The following is an 18,549-nucleotide window of genomic DNA, read 5'->3' as shown; positions in this document are numbered from 1 at the left end:
TCACAGCACGGCAGAGGTTTTAGGTCGGCCTCGAACTCGACCTAGGCCTGACGAATTGGAACCAAAAAATACTCGCAAAACTCATTTATTGTTTGGGCTGTTGCATCAGCTGCCCATAGACGTCTTTACTAGAAAAGTAGCAGCAAGTTCTGCTAAAAGAATAAAGAAATTAGGGGGTGAGAGATGAAAGATTATGAGCTTAGCGCCATTATGAACCAGCTAACCTTAAGATCATCAGACTAAATACTTCCAAGACTAGATTTAAATAGTCACTTTCAAGTGAGGTTGCCCTCTAATCGTGAACGGAAAACTAGATTAGTTAGGGATAATGATATAACCTATCTCTATATCAAAATGTCCAAAGTGGACTGCGGTGAAGGGGCGGATAAGAACTCCAATGTTTTTGACATCTCCCTCTCCAAAGTCAGCTGGCATCTTCTTAGTGGAAGTACTAAGTTTAAACAACTATAGGAGTATACAGAAAGCAATCAGGCAGCATTGCTGGTCTTGTCGACACCACGGATTAATTCCAGCGTAGACACCAATTATAAGAGCGCTTTAAACTCAAAGGCAGATCAACTCCTCTTGTCCTTAGTTTGAACTGCCGACCACAAAAACATTTTCGGCAACGTAAAAGTAGTGATCCAGCTAAGAGCTTATTTAGACAAATTCGAGGCGGAGTTAACTTTTAAACGCTCACATCACAGCATAATATTTTAAAAAAAACTATTCCGGCTTCGTGCTTGTGTGGTCTCTTCCGAGAGTTCCCTAAAATTACCAATTTATGTATAAATATTCAGAAGTAGTGTATGATATTAGTCTTTATATGAAATTCGTTTATTTTAAATTTTGTAAACGTTTGACTGAAGTACTATATCAAGTACTATATTTTGACTTTTTTTGTATACCTGAGTGTTATAGTAAAGCTGAAAGTAGAAATTAAATGTTATCCCTGCAGAAATTGGAGGGGCTTCGAAGGCACTCTTCCGCACTTAGACGCCACTCAAAAACTTTTCTTGTAAACCTTAAGCTGGTAATGGTATAATTATTATAATCTCAATTCTCAAGTTTTCGCAGTCTATGACACAGTTGTGCATGCGTATGGCGGACAAAAACCCGTTGTCACAAAATATTACTTCGCACCCACGAAAAATGTTTCGCCAGATCACAGTATATTACATATTGGCTGAGATCGCATTGACCCTGTGTAGTAAGACCGGCCGATACGATGCCACGTAACATCCAAGCACCATTACGATTTAGCATCAAGCCGCCCCCGGAATCACCCATACAAGGACCGGTACCATCACGATTACCAGCGCAAATGGTGCGTGGCGTTGTTATTCTAGTGAAGACCTCCGAAGAACGCAGACAATCGTTGTCGCTGACGATCGACGTGTCAACCATTTTTGGTAACGCGCTCACTTCATGACCTCTCTCATCCGCACCCCAGCCGGCAACGTATGCTGTTTGACCAACAACAAATGAAGTGTCCGCCGCCTCGCTCCATAAGCAAATGGGCCGAATAAACTGACTAAATCTACAAAGAAAATTTTATTTACATCACCAAAAACCACTAAATGGGTTGCCAAAATTAACTTACGCAACACTTGACTGCATGTGTAATATTGCGATATCTGCATCTGGCAGCGAATTTCCATTATAGTCGGGATGAATGATCAAATTGCGTATATCCCTCGAGACAGCGCCGGCCTCACCATAATTGTCCAAGTTGTGACGGCCTAAATAGACGACGATCTGAGAGGCGCTGAGAGATTTTAGCTTGAAGCAATGTCCCGCGGTGATGACTGTGTTTGCAGAGACCAACGAGCCGCCGCACAAGAATCTCAAGCCAGATGATGACAGCTTCTGATAGATAGCGGTCAACCAGGGGAATTGTCCACGCGAAATCTGTATACCACCGTGAATGAACGGCGTCGCAGATATACCTTCTACACCACACGTATTATCCGCAGGAGCTGGAGTTCGCCTTGTACTTGGCTGTAAGAATGGGTTATTAGGCGCAGGTCTTTGCCTTGTAACTTGAGGCTGCTGACCAATAATTTGCTGTGTTTGTTGTGGAAAGCGATTAACAATCTGAGTGGGTATTGAATTTGCATCGGTGCGAAAACCGGGGTCAAAATTACTATTGAGCGGACTCGTGCCGCGCACAGTTGCTGTTTGCAATGTATGCTGAAGATCCAAAGCAGTGCTTGGAGGGGGATCTACAAAATGGAAAAATAACAATAAAATTGTTCGGGCTATTGTGTATTTTAAACAATTACTCACACTCAGATGCCGCGCAAACGGTGACGCCATTGACGGTGATACGCGTCAACTTTGGCACCACATTAGTAAATGGGAAATCCACACGATAAGAAATGGGAAGACCACGCGCCAAGTTATTCAATGTTGTCTGCTGACTTTCAAAGAGCGATAAACGGCCGTAGTAATTCTGAAATAAGTAAAAGAGTGATTACTAAATAATAGTGAATACAAATATGGTGAGTAGGAATATCGCAAACTCTATTTTTTGCAGTTAATATAAAACTTAAGTTTGAGGAACAATCGTCGGCAAGTTTTCTCCACTTAAGTTTACTACATTTATCAGTGGTTAACAAATTTGTACATTCAAACAATTTATATTCGGAGCAGGTGTGAGTACCTATTCTCTGTACCAGTGGTACAATTACTTGTTCTGGACTTTTCGGATCAAGTGAGTGTAGAACCAACCTTGTTTCTTAAAAAATATTGTCGAATTATACAACTTTTCGAAAATTATAAAAAAGTCCATGAAATAGAAAAAAATAATAATGAATTATTAGATCGTCTACTAAGTAGTTTCGTTTGATGAAGACAGCTGATTTTTTATAGCTAACACACTTAACCGCTTTATCGGTCCCAGCCAGACATATACAAGTAGATGGCGATATTTATTATCCAATGGATCTATAAATAAATCCATTTGATTTTTGCTTAGTTATAACTTTCAAAAGACGCGTGTATAAATTGGAGAGCTGCTGGATCAATAGTTCTTGAATAATATTAGTTATTATGAAAAAATTAATAAAAAATGGAATTTTGTGTGTTGCTAAAATATTGCTTTTTGAAAGGAAAAATACAGATCAAGCAAGAACTTGGCTTGATGACGAATTTCGAACACTGTCTCAGGAAAATCAACCATCAAGAGATTGGTTTAAGTTTTAACGAGGCGAAATGAGCACCGAAGATGGTGAACGCAGTGGACGCCCAAAAAAGATTGTTACCGACAAAAACACCAAAAAAGTCCAGAAAAGAATTTTGGATGACTGCAAAGTGAAGTTGTATGTGAAAGCTGGCATTCTCAAGATATATGCACATCATATTATTCGCGAATATTTGGGTATGAGAAAGCTTTGTTCAAAGTGGGTGCCGCCCTAGCTCACTAATTGACCAATAGCAACGCCAATTCATCAATATTTTTCGACTTTAATGAAGGTGGTCTTGATACTCCAGAAAATGTTTGACATAAACCAAAGATTTCATTTGGCTAACATACCTGGATGTCATTTTCTTTGGAATTCAAAGATGTCAGGCGATAACAGACATCGCGGGAGATTGGAGCCAGTATTGATTAACGCCAGCTATAACAAAATAATATATTTACTGCAATAACAACATTTGTCTCAATAGACGCTATCTACACTTTGGAATTCGAAAACGTTACTTTTTGAACGCACTCTATCAGTGTGTACTTAGTGATTATCTAATTGCCTTAACTGAGTCTAAAAGAGCGATGCAGATGCTGAATCACAAGAAATCATGCTGGGGCTACACCTTTGCAAATATGAATATATATAATGACAGTGTATCCATCACGAATAACAGAGCCAACGTAACAAAAAGTAACAGTAGTTAGGAAATCTAACCGTTAAAACAACGAACGACAAAATATTTGTATTTTAGCATTGCTCGACAAAAATATTCAAAAACACACCGGAGACCTTTACTACCTTCGATTCGCCATTATTCCGCTCGCTTCTGACCCCTTCTCAGAAAATTACTTGTAAAAGAAACAACTGAGTGATCGGGTTAAGTGCGTACAAGAGAGTATGCGGATACCTCATTAAAGTGTCATAGCTCCTATCTGCAATGCTACCAAGTGCTGTTTTGCATATTTTGGATCATTGTGAATGGTTCAAATGAAGATACAATTTTCACTTTTTCTTATTCAATTAAGTAATTTAAAAATGGTTAAGGCAACGCTTCTCAAAAGACAGCGTTTGTTATCTGCGGTATGCAGATGGAATTCAATAACCAACTGCCAGATAAAAAGGCAGGTATGGCCGAAGAATAAGAAGACTAGAACCACAGACTTATTTGATATTTCCAGGAATAGTACTTTCAGACTTACAGCTACTATTAGTCTTGTGTCGAATTGCGACAAATCTTCTTACAAGAAATTGATTCGCAGACTTCCGAAAAATGTAGTTTTTAGACAATTTAAGAAGTTGGAGCATTGCTTGATCAAGTGTACGAGTATCACGCTTAAAGGAGGCTAGTGTAGGAAATAAATCACAATTTTCTCAACACTTTACTTTTACTTTTTTAAGTACTTAACTAAGGCATATCGGACAGCACTCTCACTGTTTGTCAAGCTGTAAAACACATTGGTCGTGGTAGTGGGGGTAGGAATACAATAAAAGCTTTCATATATAATAAAGATGTAATAAAACAGCTTTGTTTGCTTTCTCTATGAGAACATTTACTTAGAAATGTAAATTATATGTACCTGTATCATAGAAAATCAATATTAACATCATTTATTTTGCTGGTCCGGTTTGTAGTTTTTTCTGTTCGTTTTATCTGTAGATCCGTATTCGTTAGGTACAAAAACGATAATTTGGTGCTTACAGCTTTTGCATTTATTGTGAGCCATTGAATTATTGAAAAATATATATTATATAATATTTGCAACCGGCACGGGCTTGGAAAGCCATGAACAGCTATTTCCAATCAACCCAAATACCTGTATATTCTCAGGGACATTTGCTAACGTCAGATCTTTTTGATTAAAGAACAAATGAACGTTCAGGAATTTCCACTTTTTGATCAATGATTCGAAACCGGTAAATAAAAGCATAAACACGATTTCAGCGATGATTTCAATTTAGAATTATTATTATATTTTAGATGCTTGTCGCTCAAAATCTTCTATTTTCTTCAGATGTACATGTATGTAGGCACGTGCGACGAGTGTATTAGTAATTCCGCAATATTTGGTAAAACCAGTTGGACCGAGCTAAACGGTTTCATGAAGACGGCGAAGTGACGCCGAGATTTTCATGAATAATAACAATAAGGTATACATTGTGACAGAAAAGTAACCGGTAATTGTAAATAAAACGCAAATTATTTAATTCTTCATTAATATTTATTTTGTCGCCTTCCAGTAATCCCCACCAGATGTAGCACACTTATGCCAACGATTTTTTCAGTTCTCAAAACACTTTTCATAAGCACTCTTCGGGATGGCCTTCAGGGAATTTTAATATATCTCTTCGATCAACTGGAAGACGGGTCACAATCGTATTGTTTTTGAAAAAAAAAATTAACTTAATCGGGACGAGTCGAGCAAAAACGAGTTTCATACTCAAAATAATTCGCATGTCTTTAACGATCTCTCGACCGTCTTGTGCCTTTGTTAAGCATAATCTGGTTATAACAAAATTTGAGACAAATTCTGTGTTCAATACTTTTATCCATTGTAAAAATCGCAACTCATAGTTTTTTGGCATATTGAGTCCTACCAGCATAGCAATATACATTTTGTTGAAACATCACTTAAACGGGGAATTTAATTACGATTTCCGGGTGCTTTTTTGTCCCAATGAGAGTGCAAGTACTGCCAAATACACACACGTTAAGCATTTATTTTTATCTAAGACGCACATCTCAAATAATCACGCCTCTCATCAACATTTTTATAATTTCATTAATCGTGTTTACTGTGACGAATAGTATCGTATTGCATAAGTTTTAATCTTTGCTACAACAAATACAATAATAACAAGAAAATGTACCCATCGATAATCAGACAAAGTGTATTTGCTGAGTTATGAATACAACAATGAACCAACCTACAATGAAAGCCATATTGAGCGATATTCGCTGTTTAAAGTGTAGTTGTTGCCGGGTTTCACAAATTGCCAACTATTTGAAGTGCCAAAAATTCCGTTTGCCGCTGATACTTCGTTAAAAAACTTATGCGGAATTTGTTTATACCCTGTACAGGTATTTTAAGTCTGCCACGATATTTCTAACAGACAATAAGAAACGTCAGAGACCCTACAATGTATATACATATAGTATATGTATATAAATGAAAGTGATGAGTTAAGCGATTTAGCCATGTCCATCAGTCCTACTGTATATACCATATACGAACTAGTGACATTTTTCAACTGTTCTTTTCTCACCATATAGCATATAGTTGCCATATAAACTGGACGATCAGAGTAAAGTGCTTTTAAAGAAGCTTTTCTATTTGACGAGATATCTTCACCAAATTCAGCATAGGTTATTGCTTAAAGTCTACGAAAACAATGAACAAGTCACCATAGCATATAGCTGCCACACAAACTGACCGATCAAAGTTCTTGTTAGAAAACTTTTGTATTTATGAAGGGTATTATAGCTCCGGTGCAAGCGAAGTTAACGTTTTTTCGAGTTTATTATTTGAACCATTTTATAGGAAATAAATCAAATCGAAAAAAAACATAATTCTAAATTCATTTTACGAAACGAAGCTTATGTTAAGCTGGTCCTGTCAAACTATCTTAATGGAGAGAGCTGCAAAGTATTAAACCGAATTTCCCTCAACTATTATTGTCCATATACAAATTTTATGAGAATATATCACAACAAACATTTTCAATACACTATGGTAGACCACTTTAACAAGTTTCCTAGTTAAGGAGGGGGTAAGGTATTTTTGTTTTTTTTTTTTTTAATTTTTTTTATTTTATATTAATGTACAATATCTTAAGATTATTCTGTGAAAATTTAAGAGCAATTAAATCAAAATTGACGGAGATATACACTTGTAAGTCTCCGCCCTCCGATTTGATTGTAAGCGTCTGTGAAGCTTTAAAGCGTTTTTCCCACAACTCACGGTCGGTGCCCCTCATAACTTCAAAACTACTGCACCGATCCTTTTGAAATTTAAACACTATTTCTGTACATATTTAAATTTAACAAATTTGCCGATTTTTTCCCAAAAAATTGTGTTTTTCACTTCAAAGTCTTCGAAAAAATTCAAAAATTGGAATTTCAAAAAAACCCTTACAGCGTTACCTGGGGAAAACTATTATCTAACGAATGAACTTTCATTTTTTGATTTCAAATGATCCAGCAACGAGTTATGAGGGGCACCGCAATTCAACTTTTTTTCGAGATCCGTCCGGACAATTGCCGCCATTGCCGTATTTTTTAATATTTCTTTGTAAAAAATTGATAAGACATTTTTCGAATGTCATACTTCAATGTGCCATTGGTTGGATAAATAAATTTTAACTGTGTCGTCAGGAAAAAAATCACAAAAACTTGGCTTTTTTCGTATGATTTGACCTTACCCCTTACCCCCACACAATCTGTTTCGTAATGATAAAACGCGCGATTTTAGGCATTTCGAAAGTAGAAAATAGCGTCTGGTCTCGAACCAGTTAATAAAATAGTTCTACACTTGTCCTCATTGACTTTTACTTAAGCTGCTTTAGTTTGCATTGATATTTTTGATTATACTGAACTTACCGATTGTACCGGATATCTCTGCGAGAAGCGCACATCCAGTCGAGTGCTGCTCATCGATAAGGGCAGTGTAATGCGTCCGATGTATCCGTTACCATAGTTGAGGTACTGGAAGTAGTTGGGACAGGCAATCGAAGGTATTTCCTGAGCATTGGCAGTAATTGGCAGGCGCCATAAATGCAATAAGAAGAGAACAAAAGCAGAACACCGCAAAACAGTGTGTAACATTTCACAATATGAGCTTCTGTATGCGAGATTTATTAGGAAGTTCACTATAGCTTAAGTATTTGTTTAGATTCGGTTTCGTTTCCACTTTTTCTCACGCGTGTTTATTTGTCATGGTCTCACTTATGTTCTGTTAACATTTATTTATTTATTTATTATATTAGTATTTTTTTATATTAAATATTTTGGACTTTTGCTGCGTTTCGTAAATAAATGCAAATTAATTTCTAATCACCATACATTAAAAATAATAATATTCTCACTAAGTATTTTTATACTGGTCGTACTTGTATTTTGCGTCACCCTATTGGCTATTGAAAGATCAACATCTCCGTTTCCGAAACCGCGCTAATTTGCTAGTATCTCAACACGCTGAGCATCGCGAACTGAATGAGCGAACTGGTGAACACCAGACTCAACTGCGAACCATCTAATGCTTATATACTCTGAGCAGCTCCAGTTCAAAAGAATTTTCAAAATTAAGTCTCCTACAGAAATTTTGAGAGAATTCAAATGTGAAGTAAAGCGGTTGTCTTAACAAAGTTAATTCCAGCAGCAACATACACGAAACTTATATGCAAAAAGACGAAAAACCAATAATAATAAATACCAATAACAAGAATAACAAATAATCTTGATGGCCAATTAGTCATGACATTCTTGTGAGTTTTTGTTTGTTGTGTAAACAAAACGTGTAACTTAAGTTTTTCTTTGAGGTGCTATTCGTTGATCAATCTCACCGGTGACGGTGTCGAGAACCAGCTGATTTTGCGAAACTTAACTAAATTTGCGGTGTTGAAAAGAGCGAATATCATTATGATCTTTAAATTGTGAAGTAATCGCTCTGACAGTTATTAATTTTTTTTGTAAATTGCGCGCTTAGATTATTTTGCTGAGCGAGAAATTTATTTTACTTCTCCATTAGGTTGATTTCACTGCAACCGGTTTCCATAATAATAAAATATTGTCTTTTTTGTGGGTATTGTTAAAGATATTTTTGTGAATCCTAAATCACCGCTGGAGCTTAGCACATTAAGTTGGACCGATAGTCCACGATGTAAAAGGCAGTGCATGTGAGCTTCATTACTAATCGTTTAAGCTTCCATCTGCACAAGGGAAGCACTTCAACATTGCTATCCGCAATAATAAGAATATTGAACTCAATAAAATTAGTGGTCTAACGAGCATTTGACTATTCGAATTATGAAAGTTAACATTTATTAGTGAGTAGTTGAACATGCATTTGGACTACCAAAGTATTAGGATAGTCAGGCTAAGTCCCCTAGAATGTTATCACCTTCTTTTTTCTTAATTTATCCAATATAACTATTTTGTAAGTTCGATGCCGGAAGGACGGACAAGCTCTTCTCCGCACACTATTTTATAGAGGTGTAGAGATTGGCTATACTTGGACGACGTTTAATATTCATCGTCGAACGCCTGCCTCGCAGCTGATCAGCTAATATTTATTTTCCGAAGTGATGCTCAATATTTAATACTATATTAGTTAAAATATTTATGATAAAATAATTTTAGTCGATATATGTTACGGTATTGTTCCCATAAAAATTTAATTTGTTAAGTTATTAGGTTCAAAAGAACAAACTACATTTGAGTAATAATCCTAAAGATTCTGTGTAATCCATGTCATATATTTCGCAGCATCGCAGTAGACAACATATTCATACAAATTGCAACGCTGTGCCGATGACTGACCTGAGGACACAACACCACGCAAAACCCAGCGATTATTGCGCTGCAACATAAGAGCACCACCTGAGTCACCCATGCAAGGTCCGGTGCCATCACGATTACCGGCACAAAAAGTTTTATCCGTGATAAGGCTTTGAAAGGAAGAACTTAGGCAGTCGCCCTTACTAACTATTTTGACATCTACCATTTTCGGTAACGGCGATATGTCTCTTTCCTTTTCACCTTCATAACCCCAGCCGACCACCGAAGCTGTTTTCCCAACAATAAGCGAACTCTCCTCTATTTCACTCCACAAACAAATCGGTTTTATGTACTCTGAAAATCTACGTCAAATGATAAGGCACATAAGTATCTGAGGCAAATATTTTTTACTGTTACTTACTGCTCGAGAGGTTCAATTCGTATTAATGCTAAATCAGCATTCGGTTGGCCGTCTACATAATCCGTATGTATAATGAGTTTGTTTGCATCTCGCGTTACAACGCCATCTTCGCTATAGCTCTCTAGATTGTATCGCCCGAGGAAGAGCACAACCTGCTCGGCTTGTAAGCGTTTAAAGCAGTGTGCGGCTGAGATCACAGTTCTTCGTGAAATCAAAGATCCGCCGCACATGAAACTCAATGAATCTGTGTATTTGCTATAGATTGCCGTTAACCAAGGGAACTGGCCACGCAACACTTCAACTCCTCCATAGACAAAGCCGCGCACCACAGTACCTTCTACGCCGCAAACTCCTGCTAAATCTCCTGAATTTAATGCTGTACCTATATTGCTGGTTGGCTTCGGTGTGACTTCTATTGGTCTTGCCGCTGTTGTGTCAAATTTGTTGCTAACATTTGGAACAGGGAAGGAATTAACGGGCCTGATTGGTGGATTAGTATGAGCAAGCTGATTATGTTGATAATTATAAGTTGGTGTTGGGTCAATGTTAACAGGCACCAAAGAGTTCGGAATATTTGGCCCCGTTAAACCATTTCCGGCGGTATAATATGTGTACAGTTGGTAAGACAGCTTCGCCCATGATTTCGGTGGTGGATCTGAAAGATGAAAATGAAAGAATTATTATATCCGTATTATTTATATATATATTTCTTTTTTTGATTGTGTGATCGGCTCTTTTCTGGTGTATAAAAAACATATAAATTGTATTAAAAGGTTTTTCAACAAATCGAAAAATTGATTGAGTTACTTGGTTAAGGAACTTGGTACAGAGGTTGCACCGTGGTATTGGACCTTTACCCGTGCAAAGTTTTGTGGAGATACTTCTCCAAGTTCCATACCAGCACTAGACTTCAATAATTCAATTTGTATGACAACTTTTGTATAAGCTGTAGCTGTCCTAGCTTCTTGGGGAGAAAATTCTGTGTGTAAAATTGATAACGCAAACTAACTAGTCACGTACAATACAGAAATGTTTTACAGGAACTCCACACTTCCTGACGTAAGTTACAAATTTCGTGGCAATCATAATATACCTTATGCAATTTCAAATAATGTTTATTCATATATTTAGCGAACTATTTACTATTCTCCAAGCTATTAGAAAAAATGTCCTCTACTAGTGTGGCTTTTACGTTGGTTGAAAATAAAAAAAATAAGAAATTATGAATCTTAATGAATTGTATATAGAACGGCCTAAGATTTTTTTCATTTCAGGCTAAGTGCGCCCCTTAACTGTGGTTTGTTGCACCGTGCATGAAGACAAAGTCGAAAACCACTTTCCGGTACTGCTCATTTCTTTCTTTTGGAGTTTTTTTCCCCAAAAGACGGTACAAATTATAATAATCTGGTAAAAGACTTCTACTGACTTTAGAAATGATATTTAAGGGCTAAGATCTTTCACTATTTTGAAATATCCTTACTTATTTTAAAGTCATATTTTCACATTTATGTGTACCACCGTAACTAGGGTCAAACTACTTGCTAAACTCACTATTAATTGGCTTCATACTCACAATCAGAACCCACGCATAAATCGTTGCCGTCCAGTGAAAGTAGTGTTAATTTAGGGGGGTTACCGGGACTCGCGAAATCCACACGAAAAGTAGCAGGTTGACCATTTAAAACATTATGCACAACGGTGCTCTCATCCGGATACGGTGTGATACGACCATAGTAATTCTATTGAAATAAAAATGCTATAAAATAAAATCACTCGATATAACATATGATGAGATGGAAAGAAGCGTGATTTACCTATAACCATAATTGCGATTATAACTCACTAAATACTGATTCCAAAGTCTTTAAAAAATTTTACGTACATACATGTAGTACATATTTATTAAAGAATTTACTTTGATAAGCATAAGCTTTCTAAGCTGCTTGAAGCGAAACACGACTTCATTCATTTCCGATCCAATTCAGTTCTAAATGAAATTTGGCGAATTCTATGTTTTATTCTGGCAATCGTAAATTCGTGAAATGCTTGCTCTCCTATTGCAGTACGACCAGAGCATCGCAGATATAATTAACGAAAAGTGAATTTGTCTGAGAAATCGCGCTCACTAAAACCGCAAATCAATCACATCAAGTGGATAATTAATAGTGTCAATTGTGCTTCGCCGCCTCTCTGATTTGTTTTTAAATTTCTTATGAATGAGTAATCCAATATGGGCTTACTTACCGACGAGGGTAGGCCACGCTGAGAGAAATGCGCACGCACATCTGCCGTGCCCACCGATACCTGCGGCAGTGTAATCAAGCCATAGTACGCGAAGCCGTCGCTCACATATTGAAAGTACTGGGGACACGCGATCGGCGGGAGCGCCACCTGCGCGAGCGCAGACCGTAACAGCGTCGTAATGCTGCAGATAAAGATGAGTGAATGTAAATTTGTAGCGAACATGCTGAACTGCTGATCTCGCTAGTAAACTGAAGATTACCAACAACACTCCACTCTAAGTTATAAGCACACACGAACGACGCAGCGCGTACACGATTTATTGAAATGTTTCTCGCACTATTATTGATTGCACTGCAATATCACTTGTTTTTTCGGCACTGCTAACAAATATCACTATGTTTGTTGTTACACTTGATTAGTGGTGGGAAATACCTGACTCGGAATACAGCAGCCGCACAACTGCTGCTACACTGTTATTAGGGTACTGGACGCAACGGGCTGATCACAACGAATGACGGCACGTCTGAACTTGGCAAATCTTTTGAGGCAAAAATTTGTTGGAAATTTCGTTTCAAGATCTGCAGCGCCGATTACACATCGACGGTGTGTTAGCTGATTGAGGTGGGCGCGATGCCTGTGACGAATAATTACAGTAATTCTTTGCGTAAAAACTTTCAGCAAAAGTACCAGACGTTAAAGCATTCAGACGAATCAAGAAGACTGATCGTGTAATTGCTTGAAGAGAGCATTAAAAGTGGTTTTATAATATATAGTACACAGTAATGATCAGCATGATTTGAAATCGCAAATAAAAAATTTTCTAATCAAGAATTTGATTTTGATCGATTAGCTTATCTGGGCAGTTTATTGCTACAGTGGGCCGATATTGGCGGTTCCGCCAAATGAACAGCCTCTCGGGAAAAACGGACTAGTGAAAAATTTCAGATCGATGTCGCAGAAACCACTTAAAGCACAGCGAAAGCAGTTCTTTTTCATCATAATAAAAGTGATATAAAACTCCGACCAAAAGTAAAAATATCACAATTACTAACGGATGATATACCATAGTTATTAGCGTCATTATCGGCATGAGATTAACTAAAGTTAAAAATGACATCTGCACTGGTTGAAGGTTTCGAGAAGTTGATTTTCGTATGCTGCCAAAGCCCAGGTATCCATGACTTCCTGGTTATGCCGGGAAATACTTAGGTTCCATTGGGAAAAAAGCTTCACAGAATCGAGATCAGAATATATAATAGCTAATAAAAACTTATTGTATCAAAACGTTGGCACTTTTTCCATTTATTGCATTTTACTTTGGAATGCATTATAATGCTAAGAACACCTCGTTTCCTTAAAGGTTACTCTAACGGGTATTTACTTAAATTAAAACTTAAATAAGAAATAAATAAATGTTATAATTAAACTATCTGTCTTCATATCATTTATATATTATCTTCCAGCCAATTCAAATGCTGCGCCACATCAACGTACACCACATATTCGTACAGGTTGCACTGTCCTCGATTAGTCTGCCCAAAGGACACTATGCCGCGTAGCATCCAACGGTTGTTGCGTTGTAGTACCAAACCGCTGCCCGAGTCGCCCATGCATGGCCCCACACCATCGCGATTACCGGCGCAAAATGTGCGACTCGTTACTAGCTTGGAGAAAACAGCCGAGGAGCGTATGCAATCCACTTCGCTAACGATTTTCACTTGTGCTCTCTTGGCGATCGGTGAGACGAGCTGGCCATTCTCATTGGAGCCCCAACCAGCTACAGTTCCCGATAGGCCAACGACGCGTGAAACTTGTGTAGACTCTGTCCACAGGCAAATGGGACGAATGAAATCGGTGTAACTGTGTGGAAGGAGGGAGATATGTAAAAAATTAATAACATCTAAATAACTAATTGTAAATTTTAAATGCAGAACTGCTAGAGAACTCATAGACACAAAGCTAAATCAAATAGTTCGTAAGAAGTTTACTATATTATATTTAAATAAGGTCTTAATGATATTATGCACAAACTCTCTTACTAGGTTTGTGTTTGTTATGTTGCCAACTAAGGTCAGGGCGACAAAGTTTATTGTGAGTTGTGTTGATCTGACCAACATCTTTTCAGAAGGTAATCAGAACAACTTCAAAGTGCTTCCTTCTATGGGATAAGGTTCCAGTAACCTTTTTGTTTCAGCAACTCTACTTTACTTCCTCTACTTTTGCCAACCCATTTGAAAATTGATTGGAAAATCTAGTGGCAAATACTTGAAGCTTAAGGGTTTTATGCCGAAACAAATTTTCCAATAAACTTATGTCTGCTAATTAAAACAAGAAATGTATGGACACTATAATACGATCTGAAAATTTTTTTCAATATTGCGTTATTGTCTTAGGCAATAACCCATGCCATATCTGGTGAAGATTTCTCGGCAAATGAACATTTTTTTATACAAAAAATTTATTTTGATCGGCAATGCAATATATCTAGTAGTTATCCAATTTCGGCGATAAGTTGCAAAATTTCAGAGCGGTATGTCAAAATCTGAGGATAGTCGCCATATCTGAGAACTTAACTCCATTTACACTAGGTAAAATGGTAAGTTTGGAGTGGACTCAGTTCGTACTTTTTAATTCTAATGACATATCTCGCAATATATTACAATAATTCTTCTTCAATTCTCAGCTATTGTTTATATGAACAACTTTTGATATATGCATATTATGTAAATAAGTCTAAGTCTCCGACAAAATGTTTATCCTCATATCTAAAATTAAAATTCACCTGCTTATAGCCGCCATACGCATCACTGCAATATCCGCGTCTGGCAGACTATTATAATCCGGATGTATTATCAAACGTTCAACATCGCGGGTGATAAATCCATCTTCACTAAAACTCTCCAAATTTGTGCGACCGAGGAAAAGTGCCACCTGTGTGGCGGGCAGGTTTTGAAAGCAATGTGCTGCTGAGACAACACTTCGTTGCGACAGTAATGTGCCGCCACAAATGTATGATAGGCTATGCACCGTCTCCTTGCGATAAACCGCTGCCATCCAAGGAAATTGACCGCGTACCAACTCTTTGCCGCCATGTAGGAATGGACGGACGACATTACCTTCAGTGCCGCAGGTAACAGTGGTATTTTGTTGAAAGCGCTCAGTGAGAAAGATATTGGAGAATGTCATTGGTGGCGGTGCGGTGCTCGGTGCACGCGTAGACGCTGGTCTTTTTGGCACCGTCGTAGTGTAGTTGTTTAGTAGTTCGGCCCAAGTGGTGTAAGTTGGGTTCGGTCGAGTTGGTGCAGGTGGGGGTGCCGTTACGTAGGTCGGTGTTTCCACTACTGTTTGTGGAGATGGATTTCCACCGTGGGCATTCACAGTGTACGTAAGTTCGAACCAACTACTTGGCGCTGAATCTGAGAAAAAAAATTATCTTACTTGAGGGCGTGATTGTATGTAAATTTATTTATTTTATACGTACATCGGGAGCTAGAGCAGAGTACATTTCCATTGATGCTGAGCTTTGTTAATTTCGGAGGTTTGCTCGGGTTCGGAAAATGAACCCGAAATAAGGCCGGCACTCGATTCACTTGCAGTGGCCCTTCCGGATATGGTGTAATACGGCCATAGTAGTTCTATATAATAAAATAAGTTGAATACATTATTAGTTGATTTACAGAATGCTATAAATTTATTTGAGGTTCTCCGGTAGTTGTAGGGTACTAAAATAATTGACTACCAGCGAATAACTTTAAGTATTTTCTTGTTGTACTTGCAGCCAAATAGCTTGCGCTTTAGTTCTAACTAAACTATATAAAATTATGTTTATATTATGTTATAATTATTTTATTGCTCAAAATCACATCGATTTATTCTCATTTAAAGTTTTTCCTAGATCAATTTTTCCAGTTTCGGGGCTTACTACTTAAAAAAAAACACAGAAACTTCTAATTAAACGAATACTGTCTTTATTATTTGAAAGAACATTCTTTGGCATTTATCTGTTGCGTCAAATTTTCGATGACTCGTTCAAGCACTTCGTCTGGTATCTGGCGAACGACATGCGTCATGTTTTGCTCCAAGCCCTGACTCGAAACGGGGTTATCCGCATAGACTTTAGACATTATATATCCCCACAGGAAAAAGTCAAACGGTGTGATATCACACGATCTTGGTAGCCAATCGACCGGCCCAAAATATGAAATTATCAGTCACCAAAGTGATCTCTTAATAAATCGATTAGTTGATATGATGTGTAGGAAGTGATGCCGTCTTGCTGAAACTAAACGAGCTTCAATTTCAGGCATCAAATATCGGTTATCATGGCGCTATAACGGTCGCCATTGACGGTAATGTTCTCATCGCCATCATTTTTGATGAAATATGCACCGATGTTTCCATCGCCCCAAAAACCACACCACCCCGCTGTTTTTCTGGATCGAATGGTAGCTCTTGAATCTCTTAAAGAGCTGATTGTTTACAAACCCATTGTGCCAGATGAGGACCATCACCGCTGAACAAAATTTGGCTCGAAAACATTCGAAGAAAAACGTTGTAGCTTAGGAAAACCGATCGGCTTGAGCTACTTCAACAAGCTGTTTGACACCTCAAATTTAAGATCTCAACGCAACATGCGCCAAGTCGTTCCATACGTCAATCTGAGTTGTTTGCGAACGGCGAATCACGGACGAGGCTGTCAATTTCGATTCCAGCCAATTCGTTCGGTTGTCAGAAAGTATGGCAGTTGAGCGAAAGTTGGGTATTCGTAAAGTTAGTTACGGGATGTTTCTACCTCAACTTCTAACAAATTTTAATTTCATGCATGAGCTGGTTGTCGGCCAGCACTCTACTCTAGTGCTAGAACATTTCCAGTCAGAAGATATCGAGCGTACAGACAGCGAGCTCAAGAAATGTATTGTTGCTCTGCTGTCATTTATAGTATAATACTAACGGAGGCTGAACGTTGCAGCAATTCATCTACTAGATAATTGATCTGAAGGTATGTATATAAATAGTTAATTACTGAACATATTATGCCCATAATACTTTCGAAGAGATTTATTTTTTAATTTTTGGTATTTGATATTACAACAAATAACAATTTTTGCGTTGATGTGCTTTCTGCCCCCCTGACATACTTACGGAAGTTAATGAGTCACGTTGCGAGAATGCCACTTTAATCTCGGTGCGTCCTCTTTCCAAGCGATCCAATTTGATTTGGCCGAAGTATTCATTGCCCTCGTGTACGTAGCTGAAACGCGACTCGCAAGGAGATGCCGGCACTTGAGAATGGCAGACGTAAGGGAGTAGCAAAGTAAATAGCAGCAGGAGCTGCAGCATAACTGTACTTGTTTAATTTGGGTTATAAGTGATATTGAGTTAAACAATAAAAGCTTTTAAATCAACTCTTATTGCGACAAATGCAACTAAATGTCACCAACAGGCGGTGAAAGTTTTTAAAACCAAAAAATTATTCAAACCGAAAATTTCACTTATTTTTTACGCGCACAAAAGCAAGGCCCATATTTTTTTTAATTTTACACCTTTTCAACTTTTAATACGGAATTAAATTTTAGTATGTATCACTTGCTAACTGAGATCCTTTGTTTTATTGATTTTGATATTTTTTTGTAGAATTCACTTCATTAACTTTCTTATTGGTGTGTATGTTTGTGTTCGTTCTATTTTTGTATCATGCGTTCTCTGCGTAAATCGACACGCACCTCACCACACCAAGAGCCCGAACCCGACGAGCAACTCAAAGCGATTGCGGCGCTTTGCTTGGCTGCAACAAGTTGAAGTGCACACTTGAGCCAAGCAGCCAGCTTCGTAAGTAGCAAACAAGTTGAGGCCTAAGTACTGTGCGCTGCTGACTGAGAGCGCCCTACAAGGGCCCGATCAAATGAGTCTACCTGTTGAACATACATAAAAAAGTCAAAGCTTATTAATTTTCAGAGAAAAGAATTGTATTTATGGTAGAGAGATTCAATAACAGTTATATTACACAACTTAAATAATTCTATAATGAATTGTTTCTCTCTGCAAGCTATTGTTGTTGTACCTATCCCAATAAATGAATGCTTTTTTCACTATATAAATAACAACAAATCAAATATAAATAAAACTATTTGCTTTCTATGTGTAAACAAAAGTCACTGAAGCTCGAATTACTGCTTCAGTGCAATGCACTCTCGCAG

At 37.7% G+C, this 18,549-nt stretch overlaps 3 protein-coding genes across 3 annotated transcripts; all 3 read right to left on the bottom strand.

The window, feature by feature from the left end:
- Positions 1-814: 814 nt before the first annotated feature.
- Positions 815-9,165, bottom strand: LOC126766547 (serine protease gd-like). The gene is made up of 4 exons (XM_050484308.1): positions 7,792-9,165; positions 2,290-2,455; positions 1,604-2,225; positions 815-1,540 (listed from the first exon to the last, which is right to left on the bottom strand). The coding sequence occupies exons 1-4, from the start codon at positions 8,014-8,016 to the stop codon at positions 1,123-1,125; spliced, it is 1,431 nt and encodes a 476-aa protein (XP_050340265.1). The 5' UTR covers positions 8,017-9,165; the 3' UTR covers positions 815-1,122.
- A 390-nt stretch (positions 9,166-9,555) lies between these two features.
- LOC126766546 (CLIP domain-containing serine protease B9-like) lies at positions 9,556-13,072 on the bottom strand. The gene is made up of 4 exons (XM_050484307.1): positions 12,353-13,072; positions 11,682-11,847; positions 10,109-10,763; positions 9,556-10,049 (listed from the first exon to the last, which is right to left on the bottom strand). Exons 1-4 carry the CDS (start codon positions 12,572-12,574, stop codon positions 9,638-9,640), a joined length of 1,455 nt encoding a protein of 484 aa, XP_050340264.1. The 5' UTR covers positions 12,575-13,072; the 3' UTR covers positions 9,556-9,637.
- A 550-nt stretch (positions 13,073-13,622) lies between these two features.
- Positions 13,623-18,232, bottom strand: LOC126766548 (serine protease gd-like). The gene is made up of 4 exons (XM_050484309.1): positions 17,495-18,232; positions 15,834-15,987; positions 15,135-15,768; positions 13,623-14,212 (listed from the first exon to the last, which is right to left on the bottom strand). Exons 1-4 carry the CDS (start codon positions 17,690-17,692, stop codon positions 13,798-13,800), a joined length of 1,401 nt encoding a protein of 466 aa, XP_050340266.1. The 5' UTR covers positions 17,693-18,232; the 3' UTR covers positions 13,623-13,797.
- Between the last annotated feature and the right edge of the window lie 317 nt (positions 18,233-18,549).

The sequence above is a fragment of the Bactrocera neohumeralis genome, unplaced genomic scaffold, assembly GCF_024586455.1.
Source record: "Bactrocera neohumeralis isolate Rockhampton unplaced genomic scaffold, APGP_CSIRO_Bneo_wtdbg2-racon-allhic-juicebox.fasta_v2 ctg165_3, whole genome shotgun sequence".
Taxonomy (NCBI): Eukaryota; Metazoa; Arthropoda; class Insecta; order Diptera; family Tephritidae; genus Bactrocera; species Bactrocera neohumeralis.
The sequence above is the reverse complement of the archived record's forward strand: the minus strand, read 5'-3'. Positions and strand labels throughout refer to the sequence as shown.